The 13,262-nt window shown below is 48.9% G+C and overlaps 1 protein-coding gene across 1 annotated transcript; it reads right to left on the reverse strand.

Annotated features, from left to right (window-relative positions):
• Positions 1–1,004: 1,004 nt before the first annotated feature.
• LOC144247721 (uncharacterized) lies at positions 1,005–5,606 on the reverse strand. Its single transcript, XM_077789167.1, has 2 exons — positions 3,869–5,606; positions 1,005–3,361 (listed from the first exon to the last, which is right to left on the reverse strand). The coding sequence occupies exons 1-2, from the start codon at positions 4,049–4,051 to the stop codon at positions 2,201–2,203; spliced, it is 1,344 nt and encodes a 447-aa protein (XP_077645293.1). The 5' UTR covers positions 4,052–5,606; the 3' UTR covers positions 1,005–2,200.
• Positions 5,607–13,262: the final 7,656 nt, after the last annotated feature.

Here is a 13,262-nt window from a genome sequence, read left to right on the forward strand (position 1 = left end):
AGCTCAGCCTGAGCATGAAACCACAGACGAAGATTCCTGCTGCCAAGAAGATGGTTTGCCCCGCCGCTGGAAGCACCCCAGTGGGCGCTGGGAACGGCAGAGGGATCCTAGCAGTGGGAGTAATCCTGGTGAGCCTGAGCCTAGCCATGTGCCTCAAGGGGGAACTTGGGGATCAATACCCAGAGAAGTTATCCCTCACCTCATGGAACTGCAGCAGGGGTAAGCCTAATTAACAGTATCTTGAGACAAACACTCAACAAGGGGTATACAAATTAAAGGGGAAATCAAAAACATACCATAAAAACAGACAGTCAGCTCATCAACTGCATCAAAAGAGCACAGGGAAATCTCAATTCCAGTTTATAATGAATGTAACTGTACTGGATGGGTCGTGGGGATACCAAACCCCCATCTATTTAAATCGCTTAATGAAGTTGCAAGTTGTAGTGGAGATTGTATCCAATCACACTTCAGGTACTCTTTTGAATTATTATCCCAGCAACACTCTCAAATGAGGGCTTTTGTATATCAAAATAGGATAGCCCTTGATTACTTACTAGCTGGAGAAGGAGGTGTGTGTGGAAAATTTAACAAATCTCAGTGCTGTGTAGAAATAGATGATTATAGAAAAACCATTAGAAATCTAACCACAAAAATTAAACAAGTAGCCCATGTTCCAGTACAAAAGTGGAACTCGCTTCTCGCAGCATCTTGGTGGGATCATTTGTTTGATGGGGCTTGGTGGAAGAAAATAATTTTCTTCATTTTATGTTCAATAACAGGAGTCATATTCCTACCCTGTCTCATCCCCTGTTTTATAAGACTCATCCATTCCGTAGTACAGGGGATGCAAATAGCAGCTTTACCCACAGACACAGAAGCTGCCCTTGGAAAAACAAATCAAATACCAAAAATAATGACACTGGGAGAAGAAATTCCTCACAGCAGGGCGGCTGAGGCTCTAGCAAAAATTTGAAAGGCGAATAAAGGGAAAAGAACAAAACTACAAAATTTACCAAGATATTCCAGATGTAAACTAAAAGCCAGTCTCAAGGTAGTCAACACACTACCTTGGAAGTGAATAGAGGTAGAAATTAAGGCGCAAATTAATGTGTTAATATAGAAGGTGGGGGATTGTTATGTGTAATAAATATAATTCACGCCATTCCTCGTATGAAATATGTAATATTGGATATTTGTTAAATCATGCCCGTCGTATTAGTTCCCCCCCCGCTTACAGGCGAGATTGGATGTATATTAGAAACTGATTTACAAGTAAAAGGATGTGGCTTGGCCAGGAGATGGGCCATGTCTGGGCTCCAGGTATTGATCATCACGATCATCAGTGCTGATCGTCCAAGATGGATATCATGGAAATCCTCAGACAGATCCATGTGAATGCAGCCTTCCCATAAACTCTCATCAAGAATTCAACTACTCCGGACATTGAAAAAAAGAAAATCTTTTTAACCTATAGACTCTGAATAGAAGAAAAGACTAACTACTCAAATCTTGGCCTCAGGCGGAATTTTCCCTATAAAAACCGCCTGTGCCAGGATGGAGGTGTGTGGGCATAGGAGAAAACCTCTGCTGAGGCTGACTCCTTGTTGCACACCCAGGGTCGACCCCGGGCGCAGCTCTGTCCTTTCCGTGCGGCTGACTAGATAGAATTTGACTGCAAATAAAATTATTTTTATTTTTAATCTGGCTGAATAAATTCTCATTTATAACATGGACTTTGTCACTAGTTTTTGTTTGTACCAATTGCATTTGCCTTTTTAAATTGTTATCTAGTTTTCTCCTAGTAAAGAATTGTTACTCCCATTCCCATATCTTTGCCTGAGAGCCTTTTAATTTAAAAATCCTAGTAATTAGGAGGGGGTTTACCTTCTCCACTGCACAGGAGGCTTTGCCCTCTTTCACAGACTCCTGTCTTGTCAAACCAAGACAGGAGGTGAGCCGACTGATAACAAGACAAATAAAACCTTCACTTTCAGAGTCAGTTCTGAAAGCACAGACCATAATATCAAACAAAAACAGAACACCCGACTGGGGATACCAGCATCATAATGTCACCCTAGGACAGTTCTCAACATGGATCACAGGGAATGTGGGTCACCAGGGCTGTGCCCAGTGTGGCTCCTCCCGTGGGGGATGGAGTTTAGCTCTTCTCGCACCCGGGGCACTCGCAGGGCTTCCCTTACCGGTGCCTCCGCTGGTGTCGGGTCAGGTGGGAGCTCAATGAGAATCTCTTCCCACACTGGGGACACTCGTAGGGCCTCTCCCCAGTGTGGATCCTCTGGTGCTTGACGAGCTGTGAGTTGCTCTTGAATCCCTTCCCACAGTCGGGGCAGCAGAAGGGCCTCTCCTCTCTGTGAACCAGATAGTGCTGGAAGAGATTGGCTCTGGTCTTAAACCTCTTCCCACACTCAGAACACTCGTAGGGCCTCTCCACGGTGTGAATCCTCTGGTGCTGGATTAGGCTGGAGCTGCATCTGAATCTCTTCCCACACTCAGAACACTCGAAGGGCCTCTCCCCAGTGTGGGTCCTCTGGTGATTGAGGAGTTGGGAGCTCCATCTGAAGCTCTTCCCACACTCCCCACACTCGTAGGGCCTCTCCCCTGTGTGGATGCGCTTGTGCATGATGAGCTCGGAGTTGTGCCTGAATCCCTTCCCACAGACAAGGCAGCAGAAGGGCCTCTCCTCTCTGTGAACCAGATAGTGCCGGAGGAGACTGGAGCTGGTCTGAAACCTCTTCCCACACTCGGAACACTCGTAGGGCCTCTCCCCTGTGTGAATCACCTGGTGACAGAAGAGGTGGGATCTACGCCTGAAGCTCTTCCCACACTCCGCACACTCATAGGGCTTCTCCCCAGTGTGGATCCTCTGGTGCTTGATCAGGCTGGAGCTCTGGGTAAAGCTCTTCCCACACTCCCCACACTCATAGGGCTTCTCCCCAGTGTGGATCCTCTGGTGCACCATCAGATTAGAGCTCCACCTGAATCCCTTCCCACACTCTGAGCATTTGTGGGGCTTCTCCCCATCACGGAGCTGCTCAGGGTCCCCCAGCTCCGAGCTCTGGCTCCGTCTCCGGCCGCCTCCCCGGCCCAGGGTGGCTCTTTCCCCCTCAGATCCCCGCGATCTGCCTTTGTAGCCCCTCCTCGTGCGGGATCTCCGGGGCTTTTCCTCCCCGTCGGATTCCTGCGCCGTGGAGCCGCTCAAAACGGTCTCTTCCACCAGGTTCTGCCGCGGGGATTTGTCCTCCCTGCTCTCCATCCTCGGCTCCTGCTCGGGGCAGGAAGGACCAGGAGAGGCTCTTCCTCTTCCTCGCAGCCTCCCAGGGGCTGGGAATGGGAACTCCTGCTTTGGGGAAAACAAGGGATGGGCACCATGAGTTGGAAGCTCCCTCTGTGCCAGTCCATCTCGACAAGTCCCCGGCCACCTGGGCTCCATAAGAACCTCCCACACACCGAGATCCAGCCCTGAAAAAGCCTCCCAGGAGCTCCCCGTCCCTGCTCCCTCCCCTCGGCTCTTCGGGGCTCCCCCCTGTCCCAGCTGCGGGGGTCACGCTGGGATTGGGGGTCCCCCTTCTCCTCGCTGCCCGCCCTCCCCAGGCTGCCGGCAGTCCCGGCCATCCCAAAAGCTCCCCCCTCTTGGCTCTCCCCATTCGGGGCTGCCGGGGCTGCTCGGGCTCCCGGGCTCCCTTCTGCCCTTCTTCTCTGCTCGGGGCCGCAGGGGCTCCAAGGAGTCCCCCCGAGGGGCCTTTTCCGCTCCGCTTCGCACTTCTTCCTTCTCCAAACACGCCCCAAAAAACCCAGCCCCGGCACCCCCCAGGAGATCTGGCCCGAGCTGCCCCTCCCCGCTCACCTGCGGGATGGGGGCGATGATCCCACAGGTGGGGGCTGCGAATTCAGGCAGGGCTCCACCGCGCCATCCCCTCGGCTCCGCTCCATCCGCCTTTGTCCCTCCTCTTCCTCCTCCTGCCGCTCCTCCTCTTCCATCCCCCCTGCTCCTCCTCCTCCCTGAGCCCACCTCCCGCTCCTCCTGCATCCCTGCCCTTCCCTCCCTGCCCTTCCTTCCCCCTCCTCCTGCTCTCTGTGCCCACCGCCTTCTGCTCCCTCATCCCTCCTCTTCCATCGCTCCTCCTCCTCCTCCTCCTGTGTCCCGTCCCCTCCTGCCTGTCCTCCTTCATCCCTTCCCTTCCATCCTCCTCCTCCTCCCCCTCGCCATCCCCACCTCCTTCTCCTCCTTCATCCCTCCCCCTCCTCCTCCCCGGCAGCGCTGGGAGGGACTGGGCTCTGCCGGAATCCTACTGGGATCCTACTGGGAGCGACTGGGACTGTACTGGCACCGTACCGGGATCATCCTGGAACCATACTGGTGTTATAAATGAGAATTTATTCAGCCAGATTAAAAATAAAAATCATTTTATTTTCGGTCAAATTCTATCTAGTCAGCCACACGGAAAGGACAGAGCCGAGCCCGGGGTCGACCCTGGGTGTGCAACAAGGAGTCAGCCTCAGCAGAGGTTTTCTCCTATGCCCACACACTTCCATCCTGGCACAGGCGGTTTTTATAGGGAAAATTCCGCCTGAGGCCAAGGTTTTAGCAATCAGTCCTTTCTTCTATTCGGTGTCCATATGTTAATAAGTATTTCTTTTTGGTGATGAGGAGAAATAATTTAATGTCCGGAGTAGTTGAATTCTTGATGAGAGTTTACGGGAAGGCTGCATTCACATGGGTCTGTCTGAGGATTTCCATGATATCCATCTTGGACGATCAGCACTGATGATCGTGATGATCAACACCTGGAGCCCAGACATGGCCCATCTCCTGGCCAAGCCACATCCTTTTACTTGTAAATCAGTTCCCAATATACATCCAGTCTCGCCTGTAATGGGGGGGGAACTAATACGACGGGCATGATTTAACAAATATCCAATATTACATATTTCATATGAGGAATGGCGCGAATTATATTTATTACACATAACAATCCCCCACCTTCTATATTAACTCATTAATTCGCGCCTTAATTTCTTCCTCTATTCACTCTCAAGGTAGTGTGTTGACTACCTTGAGACTGGCTTTTAGTTTACATCTGGAATATCTTGGTAAATTTTGTAGTTTTGTTCTTTTCCCTTTATTCGCCTTTCAAATTTTGCAAGAGCCTCAGCCGCCCTGCTGTGAGGAATTTCTTCTCCCAGTGTCATTATTTTTGGTATTTGATTTCTTTTTCCAAGGGCAGCTTCTGTGTCTGTGGGTAAAGCTGCTATTTGCATCCCCTGTACTACGGAATGGATGAGTCTTATAAAACAGGGGATGAGACAGGGTAGGAATATGACTCCTGCTATTGAACATAAAATGAAGAAAATTATTTTCTTCCACCAAGCCCCATCTAACAAATGATCCCACCAAGATTCTTGGAGAAGTGAGTTCCACTTTTGTACTGGAACATGGGCTACCCATTTAATTTCTGTGGCCAGATTTCTAATGGTTTCTCCATAATCATCTATTTCTACACAGCACTGAGATTCGTTACATTTTCCACACACACCTCCTTCTCCAGCTAGTAAGTAATCAAGGGCTATCCTATTTTGATATACAAAAGCCCTCATTTGAGAGTGTTGTTGGGATAATAATTCAAGAGCATCTGAGGTGTGATTGGAGACAATCTCCACTACAACTTGCAACTTTATTAAGCGATTAAGTAAATAGATGAGGGTTTGGTATCCCCACGACCCATCCTGAGCCCATGTGGCAGGACCATAATATTCAATGATCCTTTCAGCAGGCCATTCATCCTCTCCCCACGTTTGTTTCCCTCCGATGAGAGGGAATTTTTCCTTTAAGCCCCTTTTTTCTCGGTTCAGGGATTCATACAGGGGGGCTTCTAGTGAACAACTCTCTGACCTGGGTAGGGTGAAGAAAACAGGTCTGATTAGTCCTACCGTGCAGGATCCCTTCCAGCGTGGAGTTAATTCACTCTAGACTTTCTTTCTACAGATCTAGTGTAATCCATTAGGTGCTTTCCATCTGATTGTTATGCTCTCGGGCTCTTCCCAATACTTTTTTAGTTCGCTGATTGACTGATAGGGGTTAGCTCTGGGGGTTTTTGTACCAGCAGAGCCCAATTTTGTCACTCCATTCACAGTTACCTTTTTTCTCCTGGCTCCAGTACCCAGTAGGGCTTTCAGGCTGCCAGACTTTGATGTGGCTGGTGGAATTTATAGATAGGGTGGAAACACATGGAGTGTATCCTACGATTTCTGAATATAATCCTCCCTCTCTGCTAAGGCAGAATGTTCCAATTACTCGTTGGTCTAGTATCCACCCCTCTGGCCTCTGAATTATTTTGGGGGTCTCACCAGTTTCCCATTTTAGTAGTTGCTCAGGAGTCAAACCCTCACCCCTCCAAGGCCATTTCTCTGCGGATTTTAGCCCCCCACAGATCCAGCAATTAGACAACCTCAGCTCTGTGGAAATTTCCTTCATTAGATCTACAAAGAGATTCTGATCCGAGGTAGGCAATCCCCATTTTGCATATTGTTTTTCTAATTGATCATACTGTTCGCTTAGGGATTTTAGCCTTTCTTGTTCTACTCTCTTTTTCCTCATTTCAGCTTCTTGTCTTTTTACCTCTTGCATTACCTGTTTCATCTTATTTTCTGGGTCTACCCCTTCTTTATCCTTGGTGAAACAAAACGTTTTGTCATACTGCAGACAGATTCTGTCATCCTGGTCCCCTAAGAGGTCATGAATGATTGGCTCAGTTTCTAGAGGTATCTTATTTTCATATTTCAGATTATTCCCCACCCAGTATGTCTTTCCCCCATTATACACATACTAATTTTATTCGGATTGTAACACACTGAGTTAGCTTGGAAATAAGCAACAAAGATAGACTCCTGTCTTCCCCCAACCCATACAGTACGGTTACATTCATTACAAACCGGAATTGAGATTTCCCTGTGCTCTTTTGATGCAGTTGATGAGCTGACTGTCCGTTTTCACGGTATGTTTTTGATTTTCCCTTTAAGTTGTATACCCCTTGTTGAGTGTTTGTCTCAAGACACGGTTTATCAGGCTTACCCCTGCTGCAGTTCCATGAGGTGAGGGATAACTTCTCTGGGTATTGATCCCCAAGTTCCCCCTTGAGGCATGTGGCTAGGCTCAGGCTCACCAGGATTACTCCCACTGCTAGGATCCCTCTGCCGTTCCCAGCGCCCACTGGGGTGCTTCCAGCGGCGGGGCAAACCATCTTCTTGGCAGCAGGAATCTTCGTCTGTGGTTTCATGCTCAGGCTGAGCTGCAGACCTGTTTAGAAATGCCTCCCTGGTGTAGTTCAGCAGAGCCTGCGCGTTGTTCAACCCATGACACTCAACAATCATAATTTTAATTTTCCAAGTAATTTTTCCCTTAATCCGTTCTAATATGGGAAAACATCAGCTTATTGAATTTAATTTGAAACAATCTCAGCCTTGTGGCTATTACCAGAAAACGGATAGTCAGCTCTAACTCCTGCTCAAAGCACTCCCACATAACCCACTTAGTTGGAGCAGTCTAACAGTATTCATAGGGGAAGCACACAAAGAGGATAATAGTTACACTCTGGCCCAGAAAGTTTGATTGAGATGTTTTCAGTAATTTACTTTGCCGGTGCAGGGTTATCTTCATATCTCCAGGGCGGGAGGTGATTTTCCACTCTGGTGCCTGATCCTGGAGTTCGACTTTCTTTATCCTTGATGCGTGTGTCCACCCCTTTTCTGCAGTTCCTATAGCAGTATCTGTGGTTAAAAGAACAATGAAGGGTCCCTCCCAATGAGGCGTTAATGGAGATTCCCTCCATGCTTTCACAAGCACTTTGTCCCCAGGTTGTATTTTATGTATGGAGAAGCCAAGAGGACTGTGCTGCATGATCACCCCCTGCTTTCGCAATTCTTCAAGATTCTTATTTACTGCTATTAGGTATGGTTGTATTTGTCTATCCTCTAATCTCGGATGCCCTACAGGCATACCGTGGGTATAAGGCATCCTGTATAACATTTCAAAAGGTGAAAGTCCTGTTTCAGAGTGAGGCATAGTCCTTATATTTAATAAGGACAACGGGAGGCATTTTGTCCATGACATTCTTGTTTCTAACATCAATTTGGCTAATTGGGCTTTTAGTGTTTGATTCATCCTCTCAACTTGTCCTGAGCTCTGGGGGTGCCACGGGGTGTGGTATTCCCACCGAATGCCTAAAGCATCTGCCAATTGCTTAATAATTTTTGATGTGAAATGTGTTCCCTGGTCTGAATCAATGTAGCTTACTAACCCCTATCGTGGTTACCCAGTGGGTTAGTTTGTCCACTATGACTAGTAGGAATTTGTATCTCCCGACCTTAGGTAGATCAGTGAAATCTACCTGGACCCTTTCAAAAGGCCGGTAAGCTGCTGGGAGACTCCCCATTGTTGACCTTTGGGAGTTTGCTCGATTTATTTTTCTGCAAATTATACACCCCTGTACCTCTTGTTTAGCCAATTTGTATATACCTCTGCAGCCGAAGAATCTTAGGAATTGTTCTGCCAGAGCTCGGGCTCCCCAGTGTGTTTGTTGATGTAATCTTTTTAAAATTTTCCTGGTGTATTTCTTTGATAACAATTCCCACCCGTCTGATAGCTTCCACTTACCTTCCTCTAACCGTCCCCCCATCTCTTGATAAGCCTTTATCTCTTTTTCAGAGGGGTGGTGGGGGAATTCTTGAGCTTTTCCTTTCCCAAGTTCTGGGGTACTCAGTTTTAACAAAGCAGCACTCTTTGCCTCTTTGTCGGCTAAATTGTTTCCTGAATTGCATCCCAGTTTGATGTCCCTTTACATGGACTACAGCAATAGCTTCTGGTCCCCTGATGGCTTTTAGGATTTGTCTAATTATTTCTTCATGAATTAGCCCTTTTCCCCGTGTGTTTAGCAGACCCCCTATTTTCCAAAGGTGTGTACTACCCCAAATGCATATTTGGAGTCAGTGAAAATTGTTCCCTTTTTCCCTTCAAGTCCCAGTAGAGCCCTGTATACAACATACAGCCCACAGGCCTGTGCCGACCACCCTGCACTCAGGGGCCTGGATTCTACCACCCTTCCCATCTTCCCGTCTATGACTGCATATCCTGACTTTCTTTTACCTTCCACAATTTTTGCAGAATCGTCCACAAACCATTTTTTCCCCTTCTTCAAGTTCTTCTTCTAAATCTGGTCGTACTTTGGTCTGTAATTCTACTATCTCAGCACAGTTATGGAGGGGGTCCCCTGGGACTGCCCCAAACAGGAATTGGGCAGGATTTTGTGCCGGGGTAGTCTTTAGCTCCAGGTGCTGGGAATGGGTTAGGATGGCTTCGTATTTCAGAAGCCTGGCGTCTGTCAGCCACTTGTCAGCTTTTAGCTGCAAGATGCTTCTTACATTATGGGGGAGTAGATGGTTAATGAAGCCCCGAATGTTACCTTTTTGGCTTCTTCTACTAATATTGCCACTGCCACAATTGCATGTAAACAGGTGGGCCACCCCGTGCTGACAGGGTCCAGGAGCTTGGATAGATAACCGACTGGTTTCTTGGCCCCTGCCCAGTCCTGGGTCAGAACCCCGTGGGCAGTGTGGTTACTAACATCCACAAAGAGCTGAAAGGGCCTTTTTATGTTAGAGAGTTATAGAGCTGCTATGAGGGTTTCTTTTAATCCTTGGTAACCCTCTTCATTCTTTTTTAGTTCACTTAAGTCTGTCTGTGGTAAGTTTGTCATATAAAAACCTTACCTTTTCACTGTATCCTTCGATCCATTGTCTGCAAAAGCCCAAAAGTCCCAGTAATTGCCTGATTTCTCTTTTTGTCTTAGGAGAGGGTAATGCAATTTTCCTGCCACCCGGTCTGGATCTAGTTTCTTTTTCCGTTTTGTTAACTAGTGCCCTAAATATTTTACTTCAGGTTCAGTGAATTGTAATTTAGACTTTGAAACTTTCAACCCTTGTCCTCCCAGGAAGTTTAATAAAGCTATGGTTCCAGCCCTGACTTCTTCCTCCTTAGAGCCAGCTACCAATAAGTCATCTACATATTGTAATAGTTTGGTCCCATTCTCATTTTAGGCGTAAAATGCACAACACAACTTTATACTGACTAGCAACAAAACAAATTCACTACTGATTTCTAAAAATTGTGGTTGAGAAGCTAAACACGCATAGATTTCAACCCTGCAGAGCAGCAGCAGCTTGTGCTGCTTTTAAAACTGCCGCCTGCAGGAACGGAGACTTCTCATGCTACGTGGCCGAGCCGGGCTCCCCCCGCCGCCCATGGGTGTCAGGGAAGCCCGAGCCGGGCTCCCCCCGCCACCCATGGGTGTCAGGGAAGCCCGAGCCGGGCTCCCCCCGCCGCCCATGGGTGTCAGGGAAGCCCGAGCCGTGCTCCCCGCCACTATCGGGGTAGGTCGGAGCCCTCTCCCCCTCCCGCCACGGAGAAACCAAAGCCGCTCCGCACCGCTGCGAAGGGCAGGGGCAGGCAGAGCCCCCCGCTCCCTCTGAGCCGGCACCGCCGCCTCTGCCGCTGCCGCGCGGGTTCTAAAGACTGCAGAGCCACGCTGCCTGCGGCTGCACGGGGCTGCGCAGCCTTTTTAAAACATTAACCCAAGGGCCATTTTACTGCTCCCGTGACCCATATTTAAAAGTTTTCCTTACTGTATTCCAAGTCAGTGTCTGCCAGCCGTTCCAAGAAGTCAGCAACCCGCGAGCTAAAATGTGTATTTCAGTCCTGTCCCGGACTGAGTCTTACCAAGTGTTTAAACCGATCTATTCCCGACCGAAACTTGCCAACCTAGTTACCTCACGGCGAACCGGTCCGTGGGTTTTCATTTGGAAGAACAGCGAGCTCTCTTTTACCTTTTTGTCGGGCTCCCCGAGCCCGGGGCCAGTGAGGTTTACCAGTTTCTCAAATCCACGAGAACGTACCTTCCCTCCCCCGACCCGTCCGTGGGTGGATCCCCGTAACTCCCCGAGTTTCAGGTCGTATGCGTGTTGTGAGTATACCGGAATCCTTTCGCTTCCCCGTGACCGACCACCTCCCTCTCGGGCTAGTGGAACTGCGGCTCGTTGGGGTCCGAACTCGCGCCGTGACTATGTCACGTCTCACACACACACCCACTCACGCCCCACTCAACCGCGCGATATTCACGGCTCCTTTTCCCGCGTGGGTTATTCGTGCATGTTGATTTTATGAGTGAAAGTTTGCTGCTGCAGCCTCGGAGATTTAGCTCCGAGTTCCGAGAGCTCTGGGCCCGTTTATATCCTTTCCTTAACGTGGCTTTTCGGCTGTTTTCGGAATCTGGTTGGTCCCGTGGAGTTCCTCAGTCCTGTCCGGCCGCTGAAATCAGCGGAGCGCCGCCCGGATCAAGGATAGGGGAACCCCCTGGATACCCCCAAACCAGATCACGTCAGGGTCACCAAGATTGTAATAAATGAGAAATTATTCAGCCAGATTAAAAATAAAAAACATTTTATCTGCGGTCAGATTCTATCTAGTCAGCCACACGGAAAGGACAGAGCCGAGCCCAGGGTCGACCCTGGGTGTGCAACAAGGAGTCAGCCTCAGCAGAGGTTTTCTCCTATGCCCACACACTTCCATCCTGGCACAGGCGGTTTCTATAGGGAAAATTCCGCCTGAGGCCAAGGTTTTAGCAATCAGTCCTTTCTTCTATTCGGTGTCCATATGTTAATAAGAATTTCTTTCTGGTGATGAGGAGAAATAATTCAATGTACGGAGTAGTTGAATTCTTGATGACAGTTTATGGGAAGGCTGCATTCACATGGATCTGTCTGAGGATTTCCATGATATCCATCTTGGACGATCAGCACTGATGATCGTGATGATCAACACCTGGAGCCCAGACATGGCCCATCTCCTGGCCAAGCCACATCCTGTTACTTGTAAATCAGTTTCCAATATACATACAGTCTTGCCTGTAAGGGGGGGGGAACTAATACGACGGGCATGATTTAACAAATATCCAATATTACATATTTCATACGAGGAATGGGGCGAATTATATTTATTACACAAAACACTGGGATGGAATGGGGCTGTACTGGCTTTGGACTGACACCACACTGCCCCACACAATCCCCTCTCCCGAAGGGAGGAACCGGGAGGGGAAAGGGGCGAGGAAAGGGCGGGACCGGGAGGGGAAAGGGGCGAGGAAAGGGCGGGACCGGGAGGGGAAAGGGGCGAGGAAAGGGCGGGACCGGGAGGGGAAAGGGCCGAGCTCCGGCCAAGGGCGGAACTGGGAGGGGACGCTCTGTGAGGCGGTGCTCTGCAAACAGAACTGCCACGGACTGGGAATGAACGGCAAAGAAATCTGTAAATATGAAAGATTTATTTGCTATCAAATACATCCCAGCCACGCCGCCCCACACAATCCCCATCCCGCTGCTCCAAATCAGGATCGCACATCTCCCAATCACCTCCCAAACCCATCTCACCCTGGCAGCTCTGGAATCGAGTGAGTTTGGTGTGGGATTGAGGGTTTTTTTGAGATGGGAACAAGGAATTTGAGGTGGGACTGAGCCTCTGAGGGTTAAAATTCACTTGTTTTCAGTGGGATGCGAGTGGGTCTGAGGTGAACAAGCGATCCCTCTTGGCTTTTGGAGCACAGAGAGATTGAGAAGAGAAATACATTCAGGTCATCATAAAAGGTGAAGGAGCCAGGTGTGTCCCTGTCCTACCTTAGGGCAAATATGGGAGAAAAACCTGTGCAAGGAAGCCCCCAAAAAGAAATCCCCACGGCCTCGCCCCACTCACCTGGTTAGGGGTGAATTTTATGGGGGAGAAGTGGAAAAGGACCTGTTTGTTTAATAAACAAAACCCTCCCCAGCACCAAAGAAATGAACACCACTAGATGACAAGAGAACTCTTTCAGCACTCTGGAGAGATGACAAATCCAGAAAGTCTCTCGTGGGAGTGACCGCCAGGTCTGGGCACTGGGGATTGCTCTGGGCACTGGGGATGGCTGCTGCAGATCACAGAGCGCAGGCTCTGGGTGCTCCTCGGTGTTTCCCAGGTGCCACTCCGGAGCAGCTTGGAGTGACATTCAGGAAAGGGAAAGATAAAAAAAACAGTCCAAGGAAAGAATTGGACTGCTGAGCTAAACTAACTCAAAAGCAAAGGCAAAAGCAGAAGCAAGCAAGCAAAGCAAAGCAAGCAAAAACCAGCCAGGCAGCACCAGCCTCTTCTAGACAACACACCATGA

The sequence above is a fragment of the Lonchura striata genome, chromosome 31 (assembly GCF_046129695.1).
Source record: "Lonchura striata isolate bLonStr1 chromosome 31, bLonStr1.mat, whole genome shotgun sequence".
In the NCBI taxonomy this organism is placed as follows: Eukaryota; Metazoa; Chordata; class Aves; order Passeriformes; family Estrildidae; genus Lonchura; species Lonchura striata.

What these genes read in the sequence shown, in the direction of transcription:
- LOC144247721 (XM_077789167.1), bottom strand. Translation starts at nt 4,051, where the DNA reads ATGCAGGAGGAGCGGGAGGTGGGCTCAGGGAGGAGGAGGAGCAGGGGG. An exon ending in TCATCGCCCCCATCCCGCAG is followed by an intron (nt 3,362 to 3,868) that starts GTGAGCGGGGAG and finishes TCCCCAAAGCAG; the next exon opens with GAGTTCCCATTCCCAGCCCC.